This window comes from Oncorhynchus kisutch, linkage group LG26, assembly GCF_002021735.2.
Source record: "Oncorhynchus kisutch isolate 150728-3 linkage group LG26, Okis_V2, whole genome shotgun sequence".
Lineage (NCBI taxonomy): Eukaryota > Metazoa > Chordata > Actinopteri > Salmoniformes > Salmonidae > Oncorhynchus > Oncorhynchus kisutch.
In genome coordinates this window covers 9750208-9775114 of record NC_034199.2, presented here as the reverse complement: position 1 = coordinate 9775114, position 24907 = coordinate 9750208, and the positions used below count along the sequence as shown (strand labels likewise).

Genomic DNA, 24907 nt, shown 5'->3' with positions numbered 1-24907 from the left:
TTGCAAAGAAAAAGCCATATTTCAGACTGGCCAATAAAAATAAAAGATTAAGATGGGCAAAAGAACAGACACTGGACAGAGGAACTCTGCCTAGAAGGCCAGCATCCCGAATTTGACTCTTCACTGTTGACGCTGAGACTGGTGTTTTGCGGGTATTATTTCATGAAGCTGACCGTTGAGGACTTGTGAGGCGTTTGTTTCTCAAACTAGACACTAATGTACTTGTACAACTGAGCAAGAGGACATCTGGGCCTCCCACTCCTCTTTCTATTCTGGTTAGAGACAGTTTGCGCTGTTCTGTGAAGGGAGTCGGACACAGTGTTCTACGAGATCTTCAGTTTCTTGGCAATTTCTGGAGTGGAGGGAAGCAAAATCCAAACTGGCATCTATTGACACTTTTTTTGGTATACCAGGACCATTCATAGTTGAGCTCACTCAGTTTAGCTGAATGCTGATTGGCTATTATTATTATTTTTTTATTATTAAGGTAGGCCAAATTCTTGCTGGCTTCCATTGCATTCAATACTACGGCACCAACAATGTCATACTCTTTTTGACCAAATAAAATCAAATGTATTTATATAGCCCTTCGTACATCAGCTGATATCTCAAAGTGCTGTACAGAAACCCAGCCTAAAACTCCAAACAGCAAGCAATGCAGGTGTAGAAGCACGGTGGCTAGGAAAAACTCCCTAGAAAGGCCAAAACCTAGGAAGAAACCTAGAGAGGAACCAGGCTATGTGGGGTGGCCAGTCCTCTGGAGATTATGGAGATTATAACAGAACATGGCCAAGATGTTAAAATGTTCATAAATTACCAGCATGGTCGAATAATAATAAGGCAGAACAGTTGAAACTGGAGCAGCAGCACGGCCAGGTGGACTGGGGACAGCAAGGAGTCATCATGTCGGGTAGTCCTGGGGCATGGTCCTAGGGCTCAGGTCCTCCGAGAGAGAGAGAGAGAGAGAGAGAGAGAGAAAGAAAGAGAGAATTAGAGAAAGCACACTTAAATTCACACAGGACACCGAATAGGACAGGAGAAGTACTCCAGATATAACAAACTGACCCTAGCCCCCCGACACATAAACTACTGCAGCATAAATACTGGAGGCTGAGACGGGAGGGGTCAGGAGACACTGTGGCCCCATCCGAGGACACCCCCGGACAGGGCCAAACAGGAAGGATATAACCCCACCCACTTTGCCAAAGCACAGCCCCCACACCACTAGAGGGATATCTTCAACCACCAACTTACCATCCTGAGACAAGGCTGAGTATAGCCCACAAAGATCTCCGCAATGGCACAACCCAAGGGGGGGCGCCAACCCATACGGGATGACGACATCAGTGAATCAACCCACTCAGGTGACGCACCCCTTCCAGGGACGGCATGAGAGAGCCCCAGTACCAGTGACTCAGCCCCTGTAATAGGGTTAGAGGCAGAGAATCCCAGTGGAAAGAGGGGAACCGGCCAGGCAGAGACAGCAAGGGCGGTTCGTTGCTCCAGAGCCTTTCCATTCACCTTCCCACTCCTGGGCCAGACTACACTCAATCATATGACCCACTGAAGAGATGAGTCTTCAGTAAAGACTTAAAGGTTGAGACTGAGTTTGCGTCTCTGACATGGGTAGGCAGACCATTCCATAAAAATGGAGCTCTATAGGAGAAAGCCCTGCCTCCAGCTGTTTGCTTAGAAATTCTAGGGACAATTAGGAGGCCTGCGACCAGAGAGCATCAGATCGATGGCCTACACATACAGACAGGGGGGTGCTGTTTCACTGGCTCGAATGCTTTCTCCGGGGAGATGCATTGAGCCTCATGCGAATTGAAAGAACATTTTGAAACACGGAGAGACGAAATATACAATTAAAATTTTTTGGTCAGCATTTCCCTGGTCCTGGTGATGCAGTTGGACCCAGTGAAAGTTTGTTGACTTGTTGAAAAGGATTCAAGGTTGTTTTAAAAAAAAATGTTTTTACCTATTCGATGACTTCACAGTACTCTTGTTTTCCTGGTCCTATCCTTTCATCTTACTTACCTTCTCTCGCTGGTACATAAAACTGCATTTTACAGCCCACCCTTTCCTTCTGTTAGAAAATGGGCCTTTTATTATTCCTTGATTCAAGCTGTTTAAAGGTCTGAAGGATTGTGCAATTCAATTTAACAAAGGTTGGGCTCATTGGATGTCATTAATGTCATAGTTCACAAATAATTTAGAAATGTCAAACATAAGAGCTGGAGTTACAGGATTATGGTAAATTATTTCTGACAGAGTTGCTGTGTCAGTATTATTTTAGCAGTGGATGAGAGGGAAAAAAGATAACATTTCCCCCCCAAAATGCTTCCATCATATGCAACATATTTAAAGTTATTCAAGGTTCCGCATTACTTTGTATGGAAGTGGGTTTTCAGTGTTCAACATTTTCAAGTAACTTGTCTAGGTGCTGACTTGGGAACGAATTCCCTTAACGATGATAAATCCATCCCATTATCATTAGTCTTAATCCCTTGCCATCAATGCTTTAAATGTGGAGGGGGGAAATTCCCATCAAGATTCAGACAACTGATTTACCATTTTTATTAGCTTTTCAATGTTTTGATTTTCAGTCAGTGTTTGTGTACGGGTATATTTCTGTTTTTCATATGACATCCACACAGTTTCTCTGAATTGTAATGTGTATATGTTCACTATTAATAGTGTTAGATGGTACTGAACAGTCTCAAATACCTTGAATGGCTGTGAAAGCTAAAGCAAACTACTCCCCATCCCCCATCTTCAGTTGGTGTGACCTTATTTTTTTCTTGCGGTTGAAAAGTGCAAAAGGCCTTGTCCAAATCCTGGTTGTTTTTAGTGCCGGTATGGGTCACCTTAGTTGACTTTGGCATTTTGCCAGGCACTGTGCCCTCACAGTGGGTTTGTACCACGGTGTGCAGGTGAAGATAATGGCTGCCCTTTAGAGAGGGAAGAATTTCCAAGTATTTTTGTTGCCAATCCCAGCAGGCGGGTGTGAATGTGAGACTTAGGTAGCCAGGATGGAGCGATTGCCAACAGTAATAGCAATATCAGATTTTTAACAGTAATGTAATATTGCTCACATTTCTGGTCATAGGAAAATGAGTGCTGGTATTATAATGGCCACAGTAGTTGTTGCCTCCGAGGTCTCTTAGAACTTAAGTTGTGCTATGTTCTATCCTACAGAATAGCGGAGTGGCGGCTTGTTGCTTATTGACCCAAATTTGATCCTTTGCCAGTGCGGCCCCTATTACATTTGCTTTCCTTTCGCCAATGTTTTTCCTCATTACTGAGTGATTAATGCATGGCGACTGTATTGTCTTGAGTTACCTGCCACTGCAAGTACTTAACCCATATCATCTTGATGCAATAGAGAAACCTACGTTTTGTGTGTCATGTGATTCCGATGGGTACAACACAAATATTTGTTCACAGGCAAGGGTTTTGCCTCATAATAGTAGCACACAGGGTTGGAGTAACTGATTACATGTGTTTTAAAGTTACATGGAATCTGATGGAAAGATGGCGCCAACAGAGAAGGGCGACATCTTAAGAGTTCCAACCCAACTTCGCAATTTATCGACTTTTTTTGTGTTGGTTTGAACTTTTTTTGGTCAACGTTCATACTTGTAACACATATGACCGCCACACACACACTTCTTTACATCAGATTGACAGTTACTAATCTCGATTTTGACTTCGAATCCGACTTCAATTCTGACTCCGCTGTTCCCTTGTTCATACCGGACCCCATTTCTTTGTTTCATGGGCTACCAAAACACAGAGGGTGTGGACACGGTAGACGAGCCGGCATCCTGGTGAGATTGAGACGAAGAGAAAACCGACTGGCACACTATTGGCAAATGTCCAGTCACTCGAGAATAAGATGGAGGAGACTCGTGAAGAAGCTCATATCAGAGAGACTTGAGTGAAACGTGACTGGATGACTATGTACGTAACTCAGTGGTTTCTCCATGCAGCGGCACGATCGGATGAAGGCAGCCCCGGGCAAGTCCAAAGGGGAAGAGGTGTGCCTCTTCATAAACAACTTGTGCACTGCTTCCAGTGTGAAGGAAATCTCTAGCTTTTGCTCACCTGATATAGAATACCTCATGGTAAGCTGCAGACCCTTTTATCTACCAAGAGAGTTTTCATCCGTAATTATCATGGCTGTCTACATCCCTCCATAATCCCACACCTCTGACACTCAACAAACTGTATGGGGGCAAAAACAAACAAGAAACCACTAGACCAGAGGCAGCGTTTCTGGTGGGCGGAGACATTAACGCGGGCGGACCTTAAAACCATTCTACCTAACTTTTACCAACACGTCTCCTGTGCCACTAGGGGCACAAACTTTAGATCACTTTTATTCTAGCCACAGAAATGCACACACGGCCCTCCTTCGTCCTCCCTTTGGCCATATCTGACCACGACTCTATTCTCCTGCTTCCTGATTACAAACTAAAGCTCAAACAGGAAGTACCAGTGACACGATCAATACGGAATTGGTCTGATGAAGCAGAAGCGAGGCTACAAGACTGTTTTGCTAGGGTCAGTGCTACCCGGGATCCTTGGGACGTCACTACCCTAAACCTAATGTTAACCCCTACCCTAAACATAAGATAAGGAAACTGTTATTTAAAAAAAAATGACCATGTATTTATCCCCTTAGGCACTAAACTAAAATATCTCCATGTCTACTTCATTTTTTAACTGGTACCGGGGAATTTCAGACGAGGCTTGTGGGCGTATTAGAACAATACATTTGTAAAATGTAATAACTTAACAAAATGTGGAAAAAGGGAAGGGGTCTGAATACTTTCCGAATGCACTGTACATGGCCATTAAGGCAAAATTATTCTTCAAGATGAAGTAAAATCAGGGTCAAATAATAAGCACAGTGTTTAAGGGTGCAACAGGTCAGTACCTCAGCAGTGAATGTCAGTTGGCTTTTCATAACCAAGCATTCAGAGGCCGAGGCAGCAGGTGCAGTAGAGAGAGGGAGGTTGTCGAAACAGCAGGTCCCGGGACAAAGTAGCACGTCCGGTGAACAGGTGCAGGCAGAACAGCAGAAACTGGATCAGCAGCAAACCAGATGGACTGGGGATGAGGACAGCGGAGTTGTCAGGCCAGGTAGTCCTGAGGCATGTTCGTTGGGCTCAGGTCCTATGGGAGAGATAAGCGAAATGGGATAATTAGAGGGAGCATACCTAAGATCATGCTCACCCTAGCTTCCCTGGCACATAGACTATTGGAGACTGAGGTGGGGGGTTGGGGGAAAACTGTGGCCTCATCCAAAGTTACCCCCAGACATGAGAACCCCACCCACTTTGCCAAAGCACAGTCCCCACATCACCAAAGGGATATCAACAGACCACTAACTTACAACCCTGACACAAGGCCGAGTATAGCCCACGAAGATCTCGCCCTACCACAAGAGCCCGAGGGGGTGCAATGCCGGACAGGAAGATCATGTCAGTGTCTCAACGCACTCAAGTCAAGCCTGGTACAACGTGATGCCCTTCTCCTTGGGAGGGCATGGGAAGGGGCGAGCAAGCCAGTGAATCAGCTCCCTTAGGTTCAGAGGCAGAAAATCGCAGTGGAGAGGGGAGCCGGCCAGGCAGAGACAACAACGTTTGTACAGCAGGACCAAATCGGAGAGCAAGTTCATGTAATGCTTTGTAGGTTAGCAGTAAAACCTTGAAATCAGCCCTAACCTTAACAGGAAGCCAGAGTCTAGCACTTGAGTAATATGATTTTTTTGGGGGGTTCTAGTCAAGATTCTAGCAGCCATATTTAACACTAGCTGAAGTTTATTTAGTGCCTTGTCCGGGTAGCGGAGAGTAGAGCATTGCAGTATTTATAATTTTGACGTGACAAAAGCATGGATAAGGTTTTCTGCATCATTTGGGCGAAAAGTTTCCGATTGTTGCAATGTTACGAAGCCAGAAAAAAGTGGGTCTTTTTAAATAATTTTGTTATGTTCGTCAAAAGAGAGATCAGGGTCCAGAGTAACGCCGAGGTCCTTCACAGTTTTATTTGAGACGACTGTACAACCATTAAGATTAATTGTCAGATTCAACAGAAGATCTCTTTGTTTCTTGGGACCTAGAACAAGCATCTCTGTTTAGTCAGAGTTTAAAAAGAGAAAGTTTGCATCCATCCACTTCCTTGTGTCAAACACAGGCTTCTAGCGAGGGCAATTTTGGGGCTTCACCATGTTTCATTGAAATGTACAGCTATGTGTCATCCGCATAGCAGTGAAAGTTAACATTATGTTTTTGAATGACATCCCCAAGAGATAAAATATATAGTGAAAACAATAATGGTCCTAAAACGGAACCTTGAGGAACACCGAAATTTACAGTTGATTTGTCAGAGGACAAGCCATTCACAGAGACAAACTGATATCTTTCCGACAGATAAGATCTAAACCAGGCCAGAACTTGTCCGTGTAGACCAATTTGGGTTTTCAATCTCTCCAAAAGAATGTGGTGATCGATGGTATCAAAAGCAGCACTAAGGTCTAGGAGCACGAGGACAGATGCAGAGCCTCGGTCTGATGCCATTAAAAGGTCATTTACCACCTTCACAAGTGCAGTCTCAGTGCTAATACCAGACTGAAGCATTTTGTATATATTGTTTGTCTTCAGGAAGGCAGTGAGTTGCTGCGCAACAGCCTTTTCTAAAATCTTTGAGAGGAATGGAAGATTCGATATAGGCCGATAGTTTTTATATTTTCTGGGTCAAGGTTTGGCTTTTCCATGAGAGGCTTTATTACTGCCACTTTTAGTGTGTTTGGTACACATCCGGAGGATAGGGCGTCGTTTTATGTTCAACATAGGAGGATCAAGCACAGGAAGTAGCTCTTTCAATAGTTGGAATTCATTTTAGAGATACTTATATTCAAATAGGAGTCTGTAATTTGTTGAAGAAGTTCATGAATTCATCACTGCTGAAGTGAATTCCATCCTCGCTTGGGGAATGCTGCTTTTTAGTTGGCTTTGTGACAGTATCAATAAGAAATGGTAGATTGTTTTTATTCTTCTCAATCAGGTTGGAAAAGTAGGCTGATTGAGCAGCAGTGGGGGCTTTTCGATATTGCATGGTACTGTCTTTCCGTGGTATTGACTTCCATTTTGATGGCATGCCATTTTCTGGAAGCTTGCTTCAAGGCTCAGGTATTTTCTGTATACCAGGGAGCTAGTTTCTTGTGTCAAATGTGTGTTTTTTAGCGGTGCGACTTAATCTATGGTATTATGCAAGGCCAAGTTTACGTCCTTGGTTAGGTGGAGGGAGTCTGGAAGGTCATCCAGGAATCTTTGGGTTGTCGGAGATTTTATAACGCGGCCTTTGATAATCCTTTGTTGGGGTCTTAGCAAATTATTTGTGGCAATGAGTACACTACCGTTCAAAAGTTTGGGGTCACTTAGAAATGTCCTTCTTGGCCTCCCGGGTGGCGCAGTGGTCTAGGGAACTGCATCGCTGTGCCACCAGAGACTCTGGGTTCGAGCCCAGGCTCTGTCGCAGCCGACCGCGATAGGGAGGTCCATGGGGCGACACACACTTGGCCTTGCGTCGTCCGGGTTAGGGTTTGGAGGGTTTGGCCGGTAGGGATATCCTTGTCTCATCGCGCACTAGCGACTCCTGTGGCGGACAGTGCACGCTAACCAGGTCGCCAGGTGCACAGTGTTTCCTCCGACACGGGTTTGGTCCTTCAAACTTCGCTTTCGTCAAAGAATCCTCAATTTGCAGCAATTACAGCCTTGCAGACCTTTGGCATTCTAGTTATCAATTTGTTGAGGTAATCTGAAGAGATTTCACCCCATGGCTTGGATGGTCACTTCTTACGGTCAAGCTGCTGCCATAACAGCTCAATAGGGTTGAGATCCAGTGACTGCTGGCAACTCCATTATAGACAGAATACCAGCTGACAGCTTCTTCCCTAAATAGTTATTGCATAGTTTTGAGCTGCATAGGTCATTGTCCTGTTGTAGGAGGAAATTGGATCCAATTAAGCGCCGTCCACAGGGTATGGCATGGCGTTGCAAAATGGCATGGCCTTCCTTCTTCAAGATCCCTTTTACCCTGTACAAATCTCCCACTTTACCACCACCAAAGTACCCCCAGACCATCACATTGCCTCCACCATGCTTGACAGATGGCGTCACGCCCTCCTCCAGCATCTTTTTGTTTTTTCTGTGTCTCACAAATGTTCTTTGTGATCCAAACACCTCAAGCTTAGATTTGTCTGTCCATAAAACTTATTTCCAATCTTCCTCTGTCCAGTGTCTGTGTTCTTTTGCCCATCTTTTCTTTTTATTGGCCAGTCTGAGATATGGCTTTTTCTTTGCAACTGCCTAGAAGGCCAGCATCTTGGAATCGTCTCTTCACTGTTGACGTTGTGTTTTGCGGGTACTATTTAATGAAGCTGCCAGTTGAGCACTTGAGGCGTCTGCTTCTCAATCTAGATACTCTAATGTACTTGTCCTCTTGCTCAGTTATGCACCGGGGCCTCCCACTCCTCTTTCTGTTCTGGTTAGAGATAGTTTGCACTGTTCTGTGAAGGGAGAAGTACACGGCGTTGTACGAGCTCTTCAGTTTCTTGGCAATTTCTCGCATGGAATAGCCTTCATTTCTCAGAACAAGAATAGACTGACGAGTTTCAGAAGAAAGGTCTTTGTTTCTGGCCGTTCTGAGCCTGTAATCGAACCCACAAATGCTGATGCTCCAGATACTCAACTAGTCTAAAGAAGGCCAGTTTTATTGCTTCTTTAAACAGACAACAGTTTCAGCTGTGCTAACATAATTCCAAAAGGGTTTTCTAATGATCAATTAGGCTTTTAAAATTATAAACTTGAGTGTATGTAAACTTCTGACTTCAACTGTATCCACCTACAATACTTCATACCCCTCCACATTGATCTGGCACTGGGAGTCCCTGTATAAAGCACCATTCCTGTGTCTTTTATTCCTCGTGTTAGTATATATATAATTTTTTAACTGCATCTTTGGGAAGGGCTCATTAACAAACAAGCGTTTCACAATAGTCTATACCTGTTGTATTCGGTGCGTATGACCAATACAATTTGATTACAAAAGACGAACTGTAATCAGTTACAAATCAAATGTTATTGGTCACATCACATGGTTAGCAGATGATAAAGTGAGTGTAGCGAAATGCTTGTGCTTCTAGTTCCGACAGTGCAGCAATATCTAACAAGTAATATCAAACAATTACACAACAGATACTTGATACACACATCTAAGTGAAGGAATGGAACAATATATAAATATATGGATGAGCAATGACAGAGGAACATAGGCTAAGATGCAATAGATGGTATAGAATACAGTATATACCTAATGAGATGAGTAATGCAAGATATATATAAACATTAAAGTGCCATTTTTAAAGTGACTAGTGTTCCATTTATTGTTGGGGCCAATGATCTCAAGTCTGTATGAAGGCAGCAGCCTCTGTGTTAGTGTAATGGCTGTTTAACAGTCTGATGACCTTGAGATAAAAGCTGTTTTTCAGTCTCTCTTTCCCAGCTTGATGCACCTGTACTGACATCTCCTTCTGACAGGGTGAACAGGCAGTGGCTCGGGTGGTTGTTGTCCTTGATGATCTTTTTGGCCTTCCTGTGACATCGGGTGCTGTAGGTGTCCTGGAGGGCAGGTAGTTTGCCCTGGTGATGTGTTGTGCAGACCCCACTACCCTCTGGAGAGCCCTGCGGTTGAGGGTGGTGCAGTTGCCGTACCAGGCGGGTGATCGGCCCCGACAGGATGCTCTCAATTGTGCATGTAAATGTTTGAGGGATTTTAGATGACAAGCCAAATTTCTTCAGCCTCCTGAGGTTGATGAGGCGCTGTTGCGCCTTCTTCACCACACTGTCTGTGTGGGTGGACCATTTCAGTTTGTCCGTGATGTTACAATTTTTGACAGGTGACTGGTAACTAATGGATTACATTTAGAAAGTAACCTACCCAAGCCTAGTAGCACATTGTTTGGTGTATGCAAAGCATTTCTCTCCACAGTGGTAATATTTTTCATATATACTGAACAAAAAATATAAATTCAACATTCAGCAAGTTCATAATTTTACGCAGCGAAGTTCATATAAGGAAATAAGTCAATTGCAAATAAATTCATTAGGCCCTAATCTATTGATTTCACATAAATGAGATTGCAAATATGCATCTGTTGGTCACAGATAGCTTTTATAAAAAAAACAATTTTTTAAAGTTAGGTGCGTGGATATGAAAACCAGTCAGTATCTCGTCTGATCACCGTTTGCCTCAAGCGGCGTGACACGTCTCCTTCACATAGAGTTGGTCAGGCTGTTGATTGTGGAATGTTGTCTCACGCCTCTTCAATAGCTGTGCGAAGTTGCTAGATATTCGCGGGAACTGGAACATGCTGTCGTACTCGCCGATCCAGAGTATCCCAAATGTTTGTTTCACTCCTGCAAGGTCTTAGTAGCTTACAGGAAATGTGTACAGATCTTTGCTACATGGGGCTGTGTGTTATCATGCTGAAACAAGAGGTGATGGCGGCGGATGAATGGCATGACAATGGGCCTAAGGATCTCGTGACGGTATCTCTGTGCATTCAAATTGCCATAGATAAAATGCAATTGTGTTTGTTTTCCGTAGCTTATGCCTGCCCCTACCATAACCCCATCGCCACCATGGGCACTCTGTTCGCAACGTTGATATCCGCAAACCGCTCGCCCACATGAAGCCATACACATGTATGCGGTTGTGAGGCCGGTTGGAGGTACTGCCAAATTCTCTAAAACAATGTTGGAGGCTGCTTATGGTAGAGAAATTAACGTTCAATTTTCTGGCAACAGTTCTGTTGGAAATTCCTGGTGTCAGCATGCAAATTGCACGCTCCCTCAATTTGACATCTGTGACATTGTTGTGTGACAAAACTGCGCATTTTAGAATGGCCTTTTATTTTCCCCAGCACAAGGACTACTTGTGTGTAATGATCATGCTGTTTAATCAGCTTCTTGATATGCCACACCTGTCACGTGGATAGATTATCTTGGCAAATGAGAAATGCTCACTGACAGGGATGTTAACAAATTTGTGCGCACAATTTTACAAGCTTTTTGTGCGTATGGAACATTTCTGTTATCTTTTATTTCAGCTCATTAAACATGGGACCAACACTACAATTTTTATTCAACAACATTGTATGCCATTTAGGATCATTTTCCGCCTCAATATTTTGTTTCCAGTCTGCAAAGACATCGTAATAGTCATTTAGCACTCTATTTGGTCCCTTGGTTGTTTTACTTGGACCCCAGTATGGGTGTAAATCACAATATTTATTTATTATTCTTTCCTGGAGATAGTTGTTAGTGTCTGGAGTATATTAATCCTTGTTTTCTGCTTTCTTTGGCCAGGGTCCTCGTCCACTGAGAGACATCTGGAAGTGACAGCGATGGCCGACTGCGTGCCTTTCCTCGGTATGGAGGACCTCAGGGAGATCCTTACAGCTGTTCTGCACAGGAATGCTAAGACCGTAAAGGAGTGCCGGCCGCTAAAAGTCACCAACTACCTTCAGGTGTGAAACTAACATTGATTCATGTACCTGAAAATAAAGCTCACTTACACAATAATAAATGTATGTGTGAATATACAGTGCCTTCAGAAAGTATTCACACCCGTTGACTCTTAGCACATTTTGGTGTTAAAGCCCGAATTTAAAATGTATTCAATTTTAGTTTTTTTTTTTTGGTCACTGGCCTACACAAATATCCCAAAATATCAACGTGGAATTATGTTAGAAATGTTTACAAATGAATTAAATATGAAAATCTGGAATGTATTGAGTCATTCAAACCATTTGTAATGGCAAGCCTAAATAAATTCGGGAGTAAACATTTGCTTTACAAGTCACATAATAAGTTGCAATAGTAGTGTTTAACATGATTTTTGAATGATTACCTCATCTCTCTGTACCCCATCACATACAATTATTTGTAAGGTCCCTCAGTCGAGAATTAATTTTAAACACAGGTTCAACCACAAAGACCAGGGAGGTTTTCCAATGCCTCGCAAAAAAGGGAACCTCTATTGGTAGATGGGTAACCATAAGAAAAAAGCAGACATCGAATATCCCTTTGAGCATGGTGAAGTTATTAATTACACTTTGGATGGTGTATCAATACACCCAGTCACTACAAAGGTACATATGTCCTTCCTAACTCAGTTGCCGGAGAGGAAGGAAACCACTCAGGGGTTTCACCACGAGTCCAACGGTGACTTTAAAACCGCTACAGAGTTTAATGGCTGTGATAGAAGAAAACTGAGGCTGCATCAACATTGTAGTTACTCCACAATACTAACCTAATTGACAGAGAGAAAAGAATGAAGCCTGTACAGAATACAAATATTCCCAAACATGCATCATTTTTGCAACAAGGCACTAAAGTTATACTGCAAAGAAAATGTGGCAAAGCAATTCACTTATTGTCCTGAACACAAAAAGTGTTCAAAACACATTAAAGTACCACTCACCATATTTTCAAGCATAGTAGTGGCTGCATTGTGTTATGGGTATGCTTGTAATCGTGAACATGTTTTCACATTGTCATTATAGAGCAGGGGTGGGCAACTCCAGTCCTCGAGGGCCTGATTGGTGCAACACTTTTTATCCATCCCTAGCAAACGCAGCTGATTAATCAAATTGCGTTCTAAGCTGAAGATCATGATTAGGTGATTATTGTTCACTGGGGGAAAACTGTGACACCAATCCGACCCTCTAGGACTGGAATTGCCCACCCCTGTTATAGAGTATTGTGTGTAGATGGGTGAGAAACATTGATTTCATGCATTTTGAATTCAGGCTATAACACAACAAAATGTAGAATAAGTCGAGGGGTATGAATACTTTCTGAAGGCACTGTGTGTATACATAAGGTTCCTATACTGTACTTTCCTGGCGGTAAATTGATGTGAAGGTTTTGAAAGCCTTTTATCATGTAATGAAAGTGGAGATGGAGTCAAGACCGGAACACTCCAGTCCGAGTCCCATTGAGTCCCAGACCCTGTATATTAACACCATGATGAGCCCAAGACCAATTCATTGTGATAAAACGAGACCCAGAGAAATAATACATTCTCTCTAAACATTTGGCATCTGGCTTCCACGTTTAAAAAGCAAGGTAAGTAAGAGTAGCCATGTCCAAACCTGAATGGGCCCATGGGGCAAAAGCCTACCTCTTGTTTGTATTATAAAACAGCTTGATGTACAAGTACACCACCTGGACAGGATGCTAGTCTATCACAGGGCCTAACCACAAATCCATCTCCCCAACACCCAACCTTCCAATCTCAGGGCAGATACTCTTACCCCCAAGGCCACTGAGTTGGCCAGAAAGCAAGGTGGTGCATCTTGACCACATGAGTTTAGAGACTACAATTTTTTATTTTTTTTCTGATACTATGAGCTGAGATCAAGACCCAGACCAGGATAGTGGTGCCAAGAAGCAGACACCCAATGTCAACATCAAGACCACTAGATCAATACTCTATCTCTAGGTGAAAGCCAAATATACTGACTATGTTGCCTTTAATGCGTGTGTTCCGCTTGAAGGGAGAAGCTGTTCGACTGGCCCGTCAGCTGCCTGTGACCCTTGCCAAAGAGGATGTGGAGGACATACTTTTGCGGATGCAACAGCAGCTAGAGGAGACCAGCCAAGCCTGCATCCATGGACAAGCCTTTTTCCACCACCTTTCTGACATTCCTGACACCGAACAAGAGGCGCTGAATATGTCCAATATTTTGTAGCTTTGTTATCTTTTGTTACCTTTTCCATGGAGGTAATGAGCTAGTTAAAACAAACCCTGGATAAAGTGCATTCGGAAAGTAATCAGACCCCTTGACTTTTTCCACATTTTGTTATGTTACAGTCTTACTCTAAAAGGGATTCACTTGTTTTTTGTTCATCAATCTACACACTATACCATAATGACGAAGCAAAATTTTTAGCATTTTTGCAAATGTATTAAAAATGAAACACTGAAATAGTACATTTACGTAAGTATTCAGAACTTTACTCAGTACTTTGTTGATGCACCTTTGACAGCGATTACAGCCTCGAGTATTCTTGGGTATGACACTACAAGCTTGGCACGCCAGAATTTTGGGGGGGGTTTCTCCCTTTTTTCTCTGGAGATTCTCTCAAGCTCTGTCAGGTTGGATGGGGAGCGTCGCTGCACAGCTATTTTCAGGTCTCTCCAGAGATGTTAGATTGTGTTCAAGTTTGGGTTCTGGCCGGGTTCTGGCTGGCTGGCATTGAGAGACTTGTCCCGAAGTCACTCCTGCATTGTCTTGGCTGTGTGCTTAATAAGGTCGTTGTCCTGTTGGAAGGTGAACCTTCGCCCCAGTCTGAGGTCCTGAGTGCTCTGGAGCAGGTTTTCATCAAGCATCTCTCTGTACTTTGCTCCGTTCAACTTTCCCTCGATCCTGACTAGTCTCCCAGTCCCTGCCTCTGAAAAACATGGTGCCAGGTTTCCTCCAGACGTGACGCTTGGCATTCAGGCCAAAAAGTTCAATCTTGGTTTTATCAGACCAGAGAATATTGTTCCTCATGGTCTGAGAGTCCTTTAGGTGCATTTGGGCAAGCTCCAAGTGGGCTGTCGTGCCTTTTACTGAGGAGTGTCTTCTGTCTTGCCACTCTACCACAAAGGCCTGATTGGTGGAGTGCTGTAGAGATGGTTGTCCTTCTGGAAGGTTCACCCATCTCCACAGAGGAACTGTGGACCTCTGTCAGAGTGACCATCAGGTTCAAGGTCACCTCCCTGACAGTCTCTTCTCTCCCGATTTGCTCAGTTTGTCCGGGCGTCGAGCTCTAGGAAGAGTCTTGGTGGTTCCAAACTTCTTCCATTTAAGAATGATGGAGGTCACTGTGTTCTTGGACTTTCATTGCTGCATACATTTTTTTTTGGTACCATTCCCCAGATCTGTGCCTTGACACAACCCTGTGTCGGAGCTCTACGGACAATTCCTTCCTCATGACTTCATGGTTTTTGCACTGACATGCACTGTCAACTGTGGGACCTTATATAGACTGGTGATGTTACCACAGGTGAACTCCAATGAAGTTGTAGAAACATCTCAAGGATGATCAATGGAAACAGGATGCACCTGAGCTCAATTTCGAGTTGTATAGCAAAAGGTCTGAATACTTATTTACATAAGGTCTTTCTGTTTTTTATTTTTAATACATTTGCAAAACTTTTGAAAAATCTATTTTCTCTTTGTCATTATTGGGTATTGTGTGTAGATTGCTGACATTTATTTTTATTTAACCCATATTTGAAGATCTGCTTATAATCAAGATGTTGTGTTCCTGATTTTCTTTTTTTAAATGCAGGTCTTCATAATAAATGGTTTTATGTATGTATTTACTAATGTTAATGAAAGTGAATAAATGCATGTTATGCAATTATTATTTTTTACATAGTTTATTTAGTTAAGCAGCTCTTAAGGTTACAAGAAACGTCCATAGTCGATAAGATGAATATCTAATACATGCATTATATTTAGGTTTTGCACAACACTTTTGATTCAGAGCATATTTATTATTACTTTGAAGACTAAGTTTTTGTTAATGGATGAATTGGTCATCAAATTTGATCTGATCTTCATTTAAGTCACAACAATAGACAAACAGTGTGCTTCAACTAATAACACACAAATTATTGTATTTTTCTTGTCTAAATTGAATACATAATTTAAACATTCACAGTGTAGGTTGGAAAAAGTATGTGAACCCCCTAGACTAATGACTTCTCCAAAAGCTAATTGGACTCGGGAGTCAGCTAACCTGGAGTCCAATAATGAGACGAGATTGGAGATGTTGGTTAGAGCTTCCCTGTGATAAAAAAACTGTCACACAATTTGAGTTTGCTATTCACAAGAAGCATTGCCTGATGTGAACCATGCCTCGAACAAAAGATCTCAGAAGATTAAGAATTGAAGACTTGCATAAAGCTGGGAAGGGTTACAAAAGTATCTCTAAAAGCCTAGATGTTCATCAGTCCACGGTAAGACAAATTGTCTATAAATGGAGAAAGTTCAGCACTGTTGCTACTCTCCCTAGGAGTGGCCGTCCTGCAAAGATGACTGCAACAGCACAGCGCAAAATGCTCAGTGAGGTTAAGAAGAATCCTAGACTGTCAGTTAGACTTACAGAAATCTCTGGAACATGCAAACATCTCTGACAATTCTACGATACGTAAAACACACAAAAAAAAATGGTGTTCATGGGAGGAAAGCCACTGCTTTCCAAAAAAAACATTGCTGCACGTCTGAATTTTGCAGCAGTGCACCTGGAAGTTCCAAAATATTCTGTGGACAGATTAAACTAAAGTTGAGTCGTTTGGAAGGAATACAACACTATGTGTGGAGGAAAAAAAGGCACAGCACACCAACAGTAAAGCATGGTGGAGGAGCATCATGGTTTGGGGCTGCTTTGCTACCTCAGGGCCTGAACAGCTTGCTATCATTGATGGAAAAATGAATTCCCAAATTTATCAAGACCTTTTGCAGGAGAATGTTAGGCTATCTGTCCGCCAATTGAAGCTCAACAGAAGTTGGGTGATGCCACAGGACAACGACTCAAAACACAGAAGTAAATCAACAACAGAATGGCTTCAACAGAAGAAAATACGTCTAATGGAGTGGCTCAGTCAGAGTCCTGACCTCAACCCGATTTGAGATGCTGTGGTGTGACTGTGGCATCACACCAGACATCCCAAGAATATTGCTGAACTGAAACAGTTTTGTAAAGAGGATTGGTCCAAAATTCTTCCTGACCATTGTGCAGGTCTGATCCTCAACTACAGAAAACGTTTGGGTTTAGGTTATTGTTGCCAAAGGAGGTATACTTTTTCCACCCTGCACTGTGAATGTTTACACTGTGTTCAATAAAGACATGAAAATGTATAATTGTTTTTGTGTTATTAGTTTAAGTGAACTGTGTTTGTTTATTGTTGTGACCTAGATGAAAATCAGATACATTTTATGACCAATTTATGCAGAAATCCAGGTAATTCCAAAGGGTTCACATACTTTTTCTTGCCACTGTACATTGCTAACAATATCAGCTTAGGGACATGTTGAAAATCATGTGTTGAATAATCTGTGTCATCGTGGGTTATGCTTATGTGCAGAGCTCCTCATCATTAGGCGTTTGAGTATGTTGGCCACAAAGTAGAGAACAATATTCATCCCCCCAACTCAACTCTACCCATCAGGAACTCATATTCTTATGCAGTGTGCTAGCCTACTTCTAAAAACTGGGTCAGCTTGAGTTGCTGGGCTGCAACCATTCAGCATGATCATGCTCCTGCTGATAGCTGTGATTACTTGAATGGGAGCCAACTATATCTTCGTGTCCCGGATTCTCCATGGTAGGCACCTGACTTGGCCCTATGCTGGACTATTTTGTGTTTGAGTGAGAAACATTTCCTTCATTAGCAGAAAAACACAGCCCTGTCCTGTGTTACATGTAGGCACCGACAGTTGAAGTCGGAAGTTTACATACACCAAATACATTTCAACTCAGTTTTTCACAAGTCCTGACATTTAATCCTAGTAAAAATGTCCTGTCTTCGGTCAGGTAGGATCACCACTTTATTTTAAGAACGTGAAATGTCAGAATAATAGTAGTGATTTATTTCAGCTTTTATTTATTTCATCATATTCCCAGTGGGTCAGAAGTTTACATAAACTCAATTAGTATTTGCCTTTAAATTATTTAACTTGGATCAAATATTTTGGGTAGCCTTCCACAAGCTTCCCACAATAAGTTGGGTAAATTTTGGACCATTCTTCCTGATAGAGCTGGTGTAACTGAGTCAGGTTTGTAAGGCCTCCTTGCTCACACACACTTTTTCAGTTCTGCCCACAAATGTTCTATAGGATTTAGGTCAGGGCTTTGTGATGGCCACTCCAATACCTTGATTTTGTTGTCCTTAAGCCACTTTGCCACAACTTTGGAAGTATTTTACTTTTTATTTAACTAGGCAAGTCAGTTAGGAACAAATTCTTATTTTCAATGGCAGCCTAGGAACAGTGGGTAAACTGTCTTGTTCATGGGCAGAACAGATTTTTACCTTGTCAGCTCAGGGATTTGAGCTTGCAACCTTTTGTTTACTAGTCCAACGCTCTAACCACTAGGCTGCCTTCCGCCCCATATGCTTGGGGTCATTATCCATTTGGAAGACCCATTTGTGCCAATATTTTTTTTATATTACCGATATGGTCACCAATGTATTGTGCGTCTCGCGACAATACTGAGAAACATATGAGTCATATAGCTCTATAGAAAACAGTGAGTTTTTACAGTGAGTGATGATAATTACTGGTAAATGTGGGATGTGATCCAGTATTTTAGTTGTGAGGGTATTTTTTTAAATCGTTAAACAATGAGCTGAAAAAGGGCTTACTATTAGTGAGATTATCACTATACAGAGATACAGTAGTCACTGAGAGACCAGAGTTTTAAAAATCAAATTTTAACAATAGACCTCTGATTTGAAATCAAAAACAGAAGTATCAATGACCCCACAAAGTGCCATTGACCCATGAAATGTGGTGTGGCTGTAAGAATTCTCCCACTGCTGCAAACCAGTGCCTTTAACACCCATGAGATTAGTGTGTGCTTGATGCCCATGAAATCAAAGTAGTTGCTTTTCTGTGGTTGGCCCAAAAGTGCAGTCACTGTGAGGCACCTCCAATTACCTTGCTTCAAATAAAGCTCAGTTGCTGTAAGGATTTAACAGTTGGTGCCCTGTGGACATATGGTTCATGGCTTTAAAATGTTTTGAGCAACTCTATATGAGCAAGGTGGTGGTGGTTATCATGGAGTTTGACAGCAGGGACCTTAGGGGCAGGCTTCCCCAATAGGCGGCCTGCGAGCCAAATTCGTCCCGCGGGTGATTTTATTTGGCCCCCCATGTTTTCTTAGCAAAAAATAATATACATATTTTGGAGGTTTTTCATTGTTAGACATGAGACTACAATCACCAGGGAATCAGCTCACATATAAACAGGCATACAGTGGGGTCCGAAATGATTGACACACCCTCGATTAAAGATGAGCAAAAATAACAAATTGAAATAGTGAGCTACAGGTAACTGCTAAAATAAGGGAAACATCAACATGGTGTTTTGGGGGTTTGTGTGGCCAAAGAGCTCTATTTTTATTTCATCCAAGAAACGTAAATGCCTGGAGTTGGCTAAACGAATTTGGGGCTTGGATTGGAACTAGTACTTTGGTCAGATGACATGAAATTAGAGCTCTTTTGGCCACACACACCAGTGGTGGGTTTGGGGTTGAAATGAGAATGAATGAAAGCGGAAAATAACCCCATACCTACTGTAAAATATGGTGTTGGATATTTGTTATGGGGCTTATTTTGCTTCCACTTGTCCTAGAGCCCTTGTTAAGGTCAATGGCATCATGAACTTTACCCAGGATATTTTAGCCAAAAGCAAGAATGCTGAAACTTGGCCCCGGGTGGAGCTTCCAGCAAGACAATAACCACAAGCATACATCAAAATCCAAAATCATGTTACTGAATGTATCCAGTGTATTTTTAGATTTCATTATCAACAAATGTACAGTAAATGTACAGTAAATGTAAAATGCACATAAAATCAACAGTGTAATGTTTGGATTGTCTTTTCAGGTGAAATGTTGTCCTTACCTATTGGTCTAATAATTTATCCATAATCTCCAAACAGTTCCCTTTCAATTGCTACCATGCTTATGCATTTCATATTTCTTCTTTAAGAACTTTTCAATTTAGCCCTATCCATATAGGCCAATTCCTGCGAGTCTGAAGGGTTAATAAACTCTTGCCCGTTTTTTCTTTCGTAAAGGAAATTGCATTGGGTGTTGACCAGCTGAAAAACTTGTCTTGAGAGAATCACATTTTTCTATGAGGTGTTGCGGAAAGCATCTCAAATGCTGCTCTCTAAAAGCCACAGCAAATTGAGGACAAACTTGTTATTTTGGCAAGCTAAATACAATGCCGCTTGAGGGTGGCAAAGGACTTGGAACTTCTCTGCAGCTGTCTCATGAGCATTAAGAGCATTTTCAACTAATGGCATCAGTCCTCTCAAATGAAACCGATGCTAAGGAACATGCTGAGCTTTTTGAATAGTGTCCTAGTAAGGCATATAAATATATAAGGCTGTGTCATAACTGGGCCCATAGGGACTGGAGGTGATGGAGAGGTCACCCAATGCCAGAGGCAGACTCTGGCAGTGCTGAGGCCTGGATCAGGTAGTGGTTCCTGGTAGGATCTCTAGGGACTACTTGCTCCAGCCTTGTATGGGCATTTCATAGGGGTGGTGACATTTTTGATTTTTGTCAGGACCAGGGCGGTAATGGCAGGAGAGACTGAGAGCGGCAGGTGGTAATTCAGGTGGATACAGCTCATGTTTCATGGGGTTGGATTGGTTAGTGACAATATTAGTTTTGCTTTTGGAGTACCAAAAACAAATAGAAATGAAATTATTCTAATTGTGTCCTCAAAGCCTTTTGATGGAGACTTGGCTGCACTGTCAGTCATTTTTTTTTAATCCGTCATCACTGATCCATAATTGAAATGTCAGAAGAATAATTGTGGAACTGCTATGCAGGAACTGCTACTAGGGTAGCCTAGTGGAGAGAGCGTTGGACTAGTAACTGGAAGGTTGCAAGTTCAAACCCCCGAGCTGACAAGGTACAAATCTGTCATTCTGCCCCTGAACAGGCAGTTAACCCACTGTTCCTAGGCCGTCATTGAAAATAAGAATTTGTTCTTAACTGACTTGCCTAGTTAAATAAAGGTAAGGTTTGTGCATATGAAATGCAGCCATAAGTAAATAATGAACACTTTTTTTGTGTGATGTTGAGTCATCTCAGAAATGTGCTAGCAGGTTGGTAGCTGGGGGTAACAAAGACATCCTTCGAGTGGCAGTGGTTGAATCCGGGTGTGGTTCTTGGCCGGTTTTTACTTTTGTAATCCTACCCATGCCCTAACCCTATACCCCTAACCTACTAGCTAGCTTGCCTAAACATAACCTACCCTAACTGTTAACCCTAACCAGTTGAATGCTTAACCTTAACGTTGCCCTAATGTCAATCACGCCCTAGCATACTTAAACTTAACCTTACCCTATCCTTGGCCACTTACTAGTATTCTTTGATGTAACCTTGTTAACGTACAACTGCTTGCACCAATTGTCCTATTATTTGAAGGACTATATTAGATTTTTGACATAAGCAAAGTGTTCTCTCATATCTAACTAATACTGGTGCCAATAGTGTACTTTATACATTTCTAAATGGAAATCAAAACTCCTCGTCATTCCCTACATCCAGTTTCCTATTCCTTAACAGAAACAGACGGCGCCCCTAACCTCTTTCTGTACTGCTAGGTATAGTATGGATTTCTCATTGCCGATCCAAAAGTCGTGGGAAGGTGGGTCAATATATAGCACATGTCATTTTATTTAGGCCTTGATGACTTTGTTAATGGGGTTACGTTACCATGCTGCAAACGAAGTATGCAGTTACCCCAGTTGTTGAGTACAACCTGAGGAGTAGAGGCCTCGCACGTTGGAGCAGTGATATGAGATATTATATAACTTGATAATGTTCCATCTGGACAGTCCATTGCGTATGATGAGGAGGAGCTAGCAGTATGTAATACATTATTGGATGCACTATGCTAATTGATGCGCTAACTATTGGTAAAAAAACAAAACAACTCTAGGCTCAGAAAAAAACAATACATAAAAACATGTCAGGTGGTTTGAATGACAGCTGGTAAAATAAGTAATGACTGACCTTTTTAACTGTCACATGTTAAAAAGATGATAATCAGTTAATCCCCGCTAATCACCCTGATATGACCCCAATGTGCCGAAGGCAGCACACATGGGGCAGAGTGCACACACTCTGGAGGCAGAACACTCATGACACGAGTGCATCAGGGAGTACCCACGGCTCTAATCGAAGTTTCAAACAAGGCAGGATCCAGGGCCAAGATGATGGCACCTCTGGGAAGGCTGCCAGCCCTCCTCTTGTACACCCCCTCCCCCCTCCCCCAATAGGCTCTTAAGATCATTTTTGCCTTGCAGCAATGCTGAAGCCATCTGTGGAGTCACAGCGGAGGCCATGAAAACCAAGACGTGTGCTGTGGTTTGACCTTTCCCTGTGGCAACTATAATATTATCATAGGATGAGCTATTGGGTTGCACTCTCCTCGTGTTTGGATTCAGCATAGATATAAATGTGTGTGGGGGAGGGGGTATTTTTTTCAAGACATTCATGTATCCATAAGCATGTTTCTTAGTTTAGTGTTATTTGGTTCCTTATTTTTATTTATTCAGACTCATAAGCGAGCATGAAGGTAGGGGTGCAGTGATTCACGTGTCAGATTTAGTGGCACATGCTTACACAACTTTTTCTCTGGTGCATCCTGGGATATACAGTGGGGCAAAAAAGTATTTAGTCAGCCACCAATTGTGCAAGTTCTCCCACTTAAAAAGATGAGAGAGGCCTGTAATTTTCATCATAGGTAAGCCACTTCAACTATGACAGACAAAATGAGAAAAAAAATCACATTGTAGGATTTTTTATGAATTTATTTGCAAATTATGGTGGAAAATAAGTATTTGGTCACCTACAAACAAGCAAGATTTCTGGCTCTCACAGACCTGTAACTTCTTCTTTAAGAGGCTCCTCTGTCCTCCACTCGTTACCTGTATTAATGACACCTATTTGAACTTGTTATCAGTATAAAAGACACCTGTCCACAACCTCAAGCAGTCACACTCCACACTCCACTATGGCCAAGACCAAAGAGCTGTCAAAGGACACCAGAAACAAAATTGTAGACCTGCACCAGGCTGGGAAGACTGAATCTGCAATAGGTAAGCAGCTTGGTTTGAAGAAATCAACTGTGGGAGCAATTATTAGGAAATGGAAGACATACAAGACCACTGATAATCTCCCTCGATCTGGGGCTCCACGCAAGATCTCACCCAGTGGGGTCAAAATGATCACAAGAACGGTGAGCAAAAATCCCAGAACCACACGGGGGGACCTAGTGAATGACCTGCAGAGAGCTGGGACCAAAGTAACAAAGCCTACCATCAGTAACACACTACGCCGCCAGGGACTCAAATCCTGCAGTGCCAGACGTGTCCCCTTGCTTAAGCCAGTACATGTCCAGGCCTATCTGAAGTTTGCTAGAGAGCATTTGGATGATCCAGAAGAACATTGGGAGAATGGTCAGATGAAACCAAAATATAACTTTTTGGTACAAACTCAAGTTGCATCCAAAGAACACCATACCTACTGTGAAGCATGGGGGTGGAAACATCATGCTTTGGGGCTGTTTTTCTGCAAAGGGACCAGGACGACTGATCTGTGTAAAGGAAAGAATAAATGGGGCCATGTATCGTGAGATTTTGAGTGAAAACCTCCTTCCATCAGCAAGGGCATTGAAGATGAAACGTGGCTGGGTCTTTCAGCATGACAGTGATCCCAAACACACTGCCCGGGAAAAGAAAGAGTGGCTTCGTGAGAAGCATTTCAAGGTCCTGGAGTGGCCTAGCCAGTCTCCAGATCTCAACCCCATAGAAAATCTTTGGAGGGAGTTGAAAGTCCGTGTTGCCCAGCAATAGCCCCAAAACATCACTGGTGTAGAGGAGTTCTGCATGGAGGAATGGGCCAAAATACCAGCAACAGTGTGTGAAAACCTTGTGAAGACTTACAGAAAACGTTTGACCTCTGTCATTGCCAACAAAGGGTATATAACAAAGTATTGAGATAAACTTTTGTTATTGACCAAATACTTATTTTCCACCATAATTTGCAAATAAATTCATAAAAGATCCTACAATGTGATTTTCTGGATTTTTTTCTTCTAATTTTGTCTTTCATAGTTGAAGTGTACCTATGATGAAAATTACAGGCCTCTCTCATCTTTTTAAGTGGGAGAACTTGTACAATTGGTGGCTGACTAAATACTTTTTTCCCCACTGTATGTAAGCATATTACTAGTTTTCAGAAAATTGTGCCTTCAGAAATTATTGACACCCCTTGACTTTTTCCATATTTTGTTGTGGGACATCTTGGATATAAAATTGATTACATTGAGATTTTATGTCACTGATCTACACATAATACCCCATAATGTCTAAGTAGAATTTGTTTTTAGAAATTTAAAACAAATGAATTACTGAAAATCCGAAATGTTTTGAGTCAAAAAGTATTCAACCACTTTGTTATGGCAAGCCTAAATACGTTCAGGAGTAAACATTTGCTTAACAAATCACATAAGTTGCTAGGACTCACTGTGTATAATTTAATAGTGGTTAACATTATTTTTTTAATGACTACCCCATCTCTCTGTACCCCAGACATACATATATGTAAGGTCCCTCAGTCACGTATTGAATTTCAAACATAGATTCAAGTTTTCCAATGCCTTACAAAGATGAGCACCGATTGGTAAAAAAAAGAAAAAAGCAAACACTGATTATGACTTTGCGCATGGTGAAGCTGTTAATTAGGCTTTGGATGGTGTATCAATACACCCAGTCACTACAAAGATACAGACGTTCTTCCCAACTGACTTCACCCGAGAGAAAGAAAACTGCTCAGGGATTTTACCATGGGGCCAATGGTGATTCTAAAATGGTTGCTGTGATAGTTTTTTCCTATCAACAACTTGTAGTTACTCAAATACTACTTGTACCTAAATGACAGCATGAAATAAGGAAGCATGTACAGAATAAAAAAATATTCAAAACATGCATCCTGTTTGCAACAAGGCGGTAGGGTAGCCTAGTGGTTAG

The 24907-nt window shown here is 42.1% G+C and overlaps 1 protein-coding gene across 4 annotated transcripts in view; it reads left to right on the top strand.

Moving 5' to 3' along the window:
* The window catches only part of pms1 (PMS1 homolog 1, mismatch repair system component), a 58347-nt gene extending 42856 nt beyond the window's left edge, over positions 1-15491 (top strand). For 3 of the 4 annotated variants that reach the window (XR_004205658.1, XM_020461950.2, XM_020461949.2), the window contains 2 exons: positions 11436-11596; positions 13631-15491. Coding sequence is in view for 2 of the 4 variants with exons in the window: in XM_020461950.2 (XP_020317539.1) it covers positions 11436-11596; positions 13631-13825 (356 nt within the window). In the remaining 2 variants the exon portion in view is untranslated. The remainder of the gene's footprint in view (positions 1-11435; positions 11597-13630) is intronic. The other variant, XR_004205657.1, reaches the window with a different exon arrangement.
* The last annotated feature ends 9416 nt before the right edge of the window (positions 15492-24907 follow it).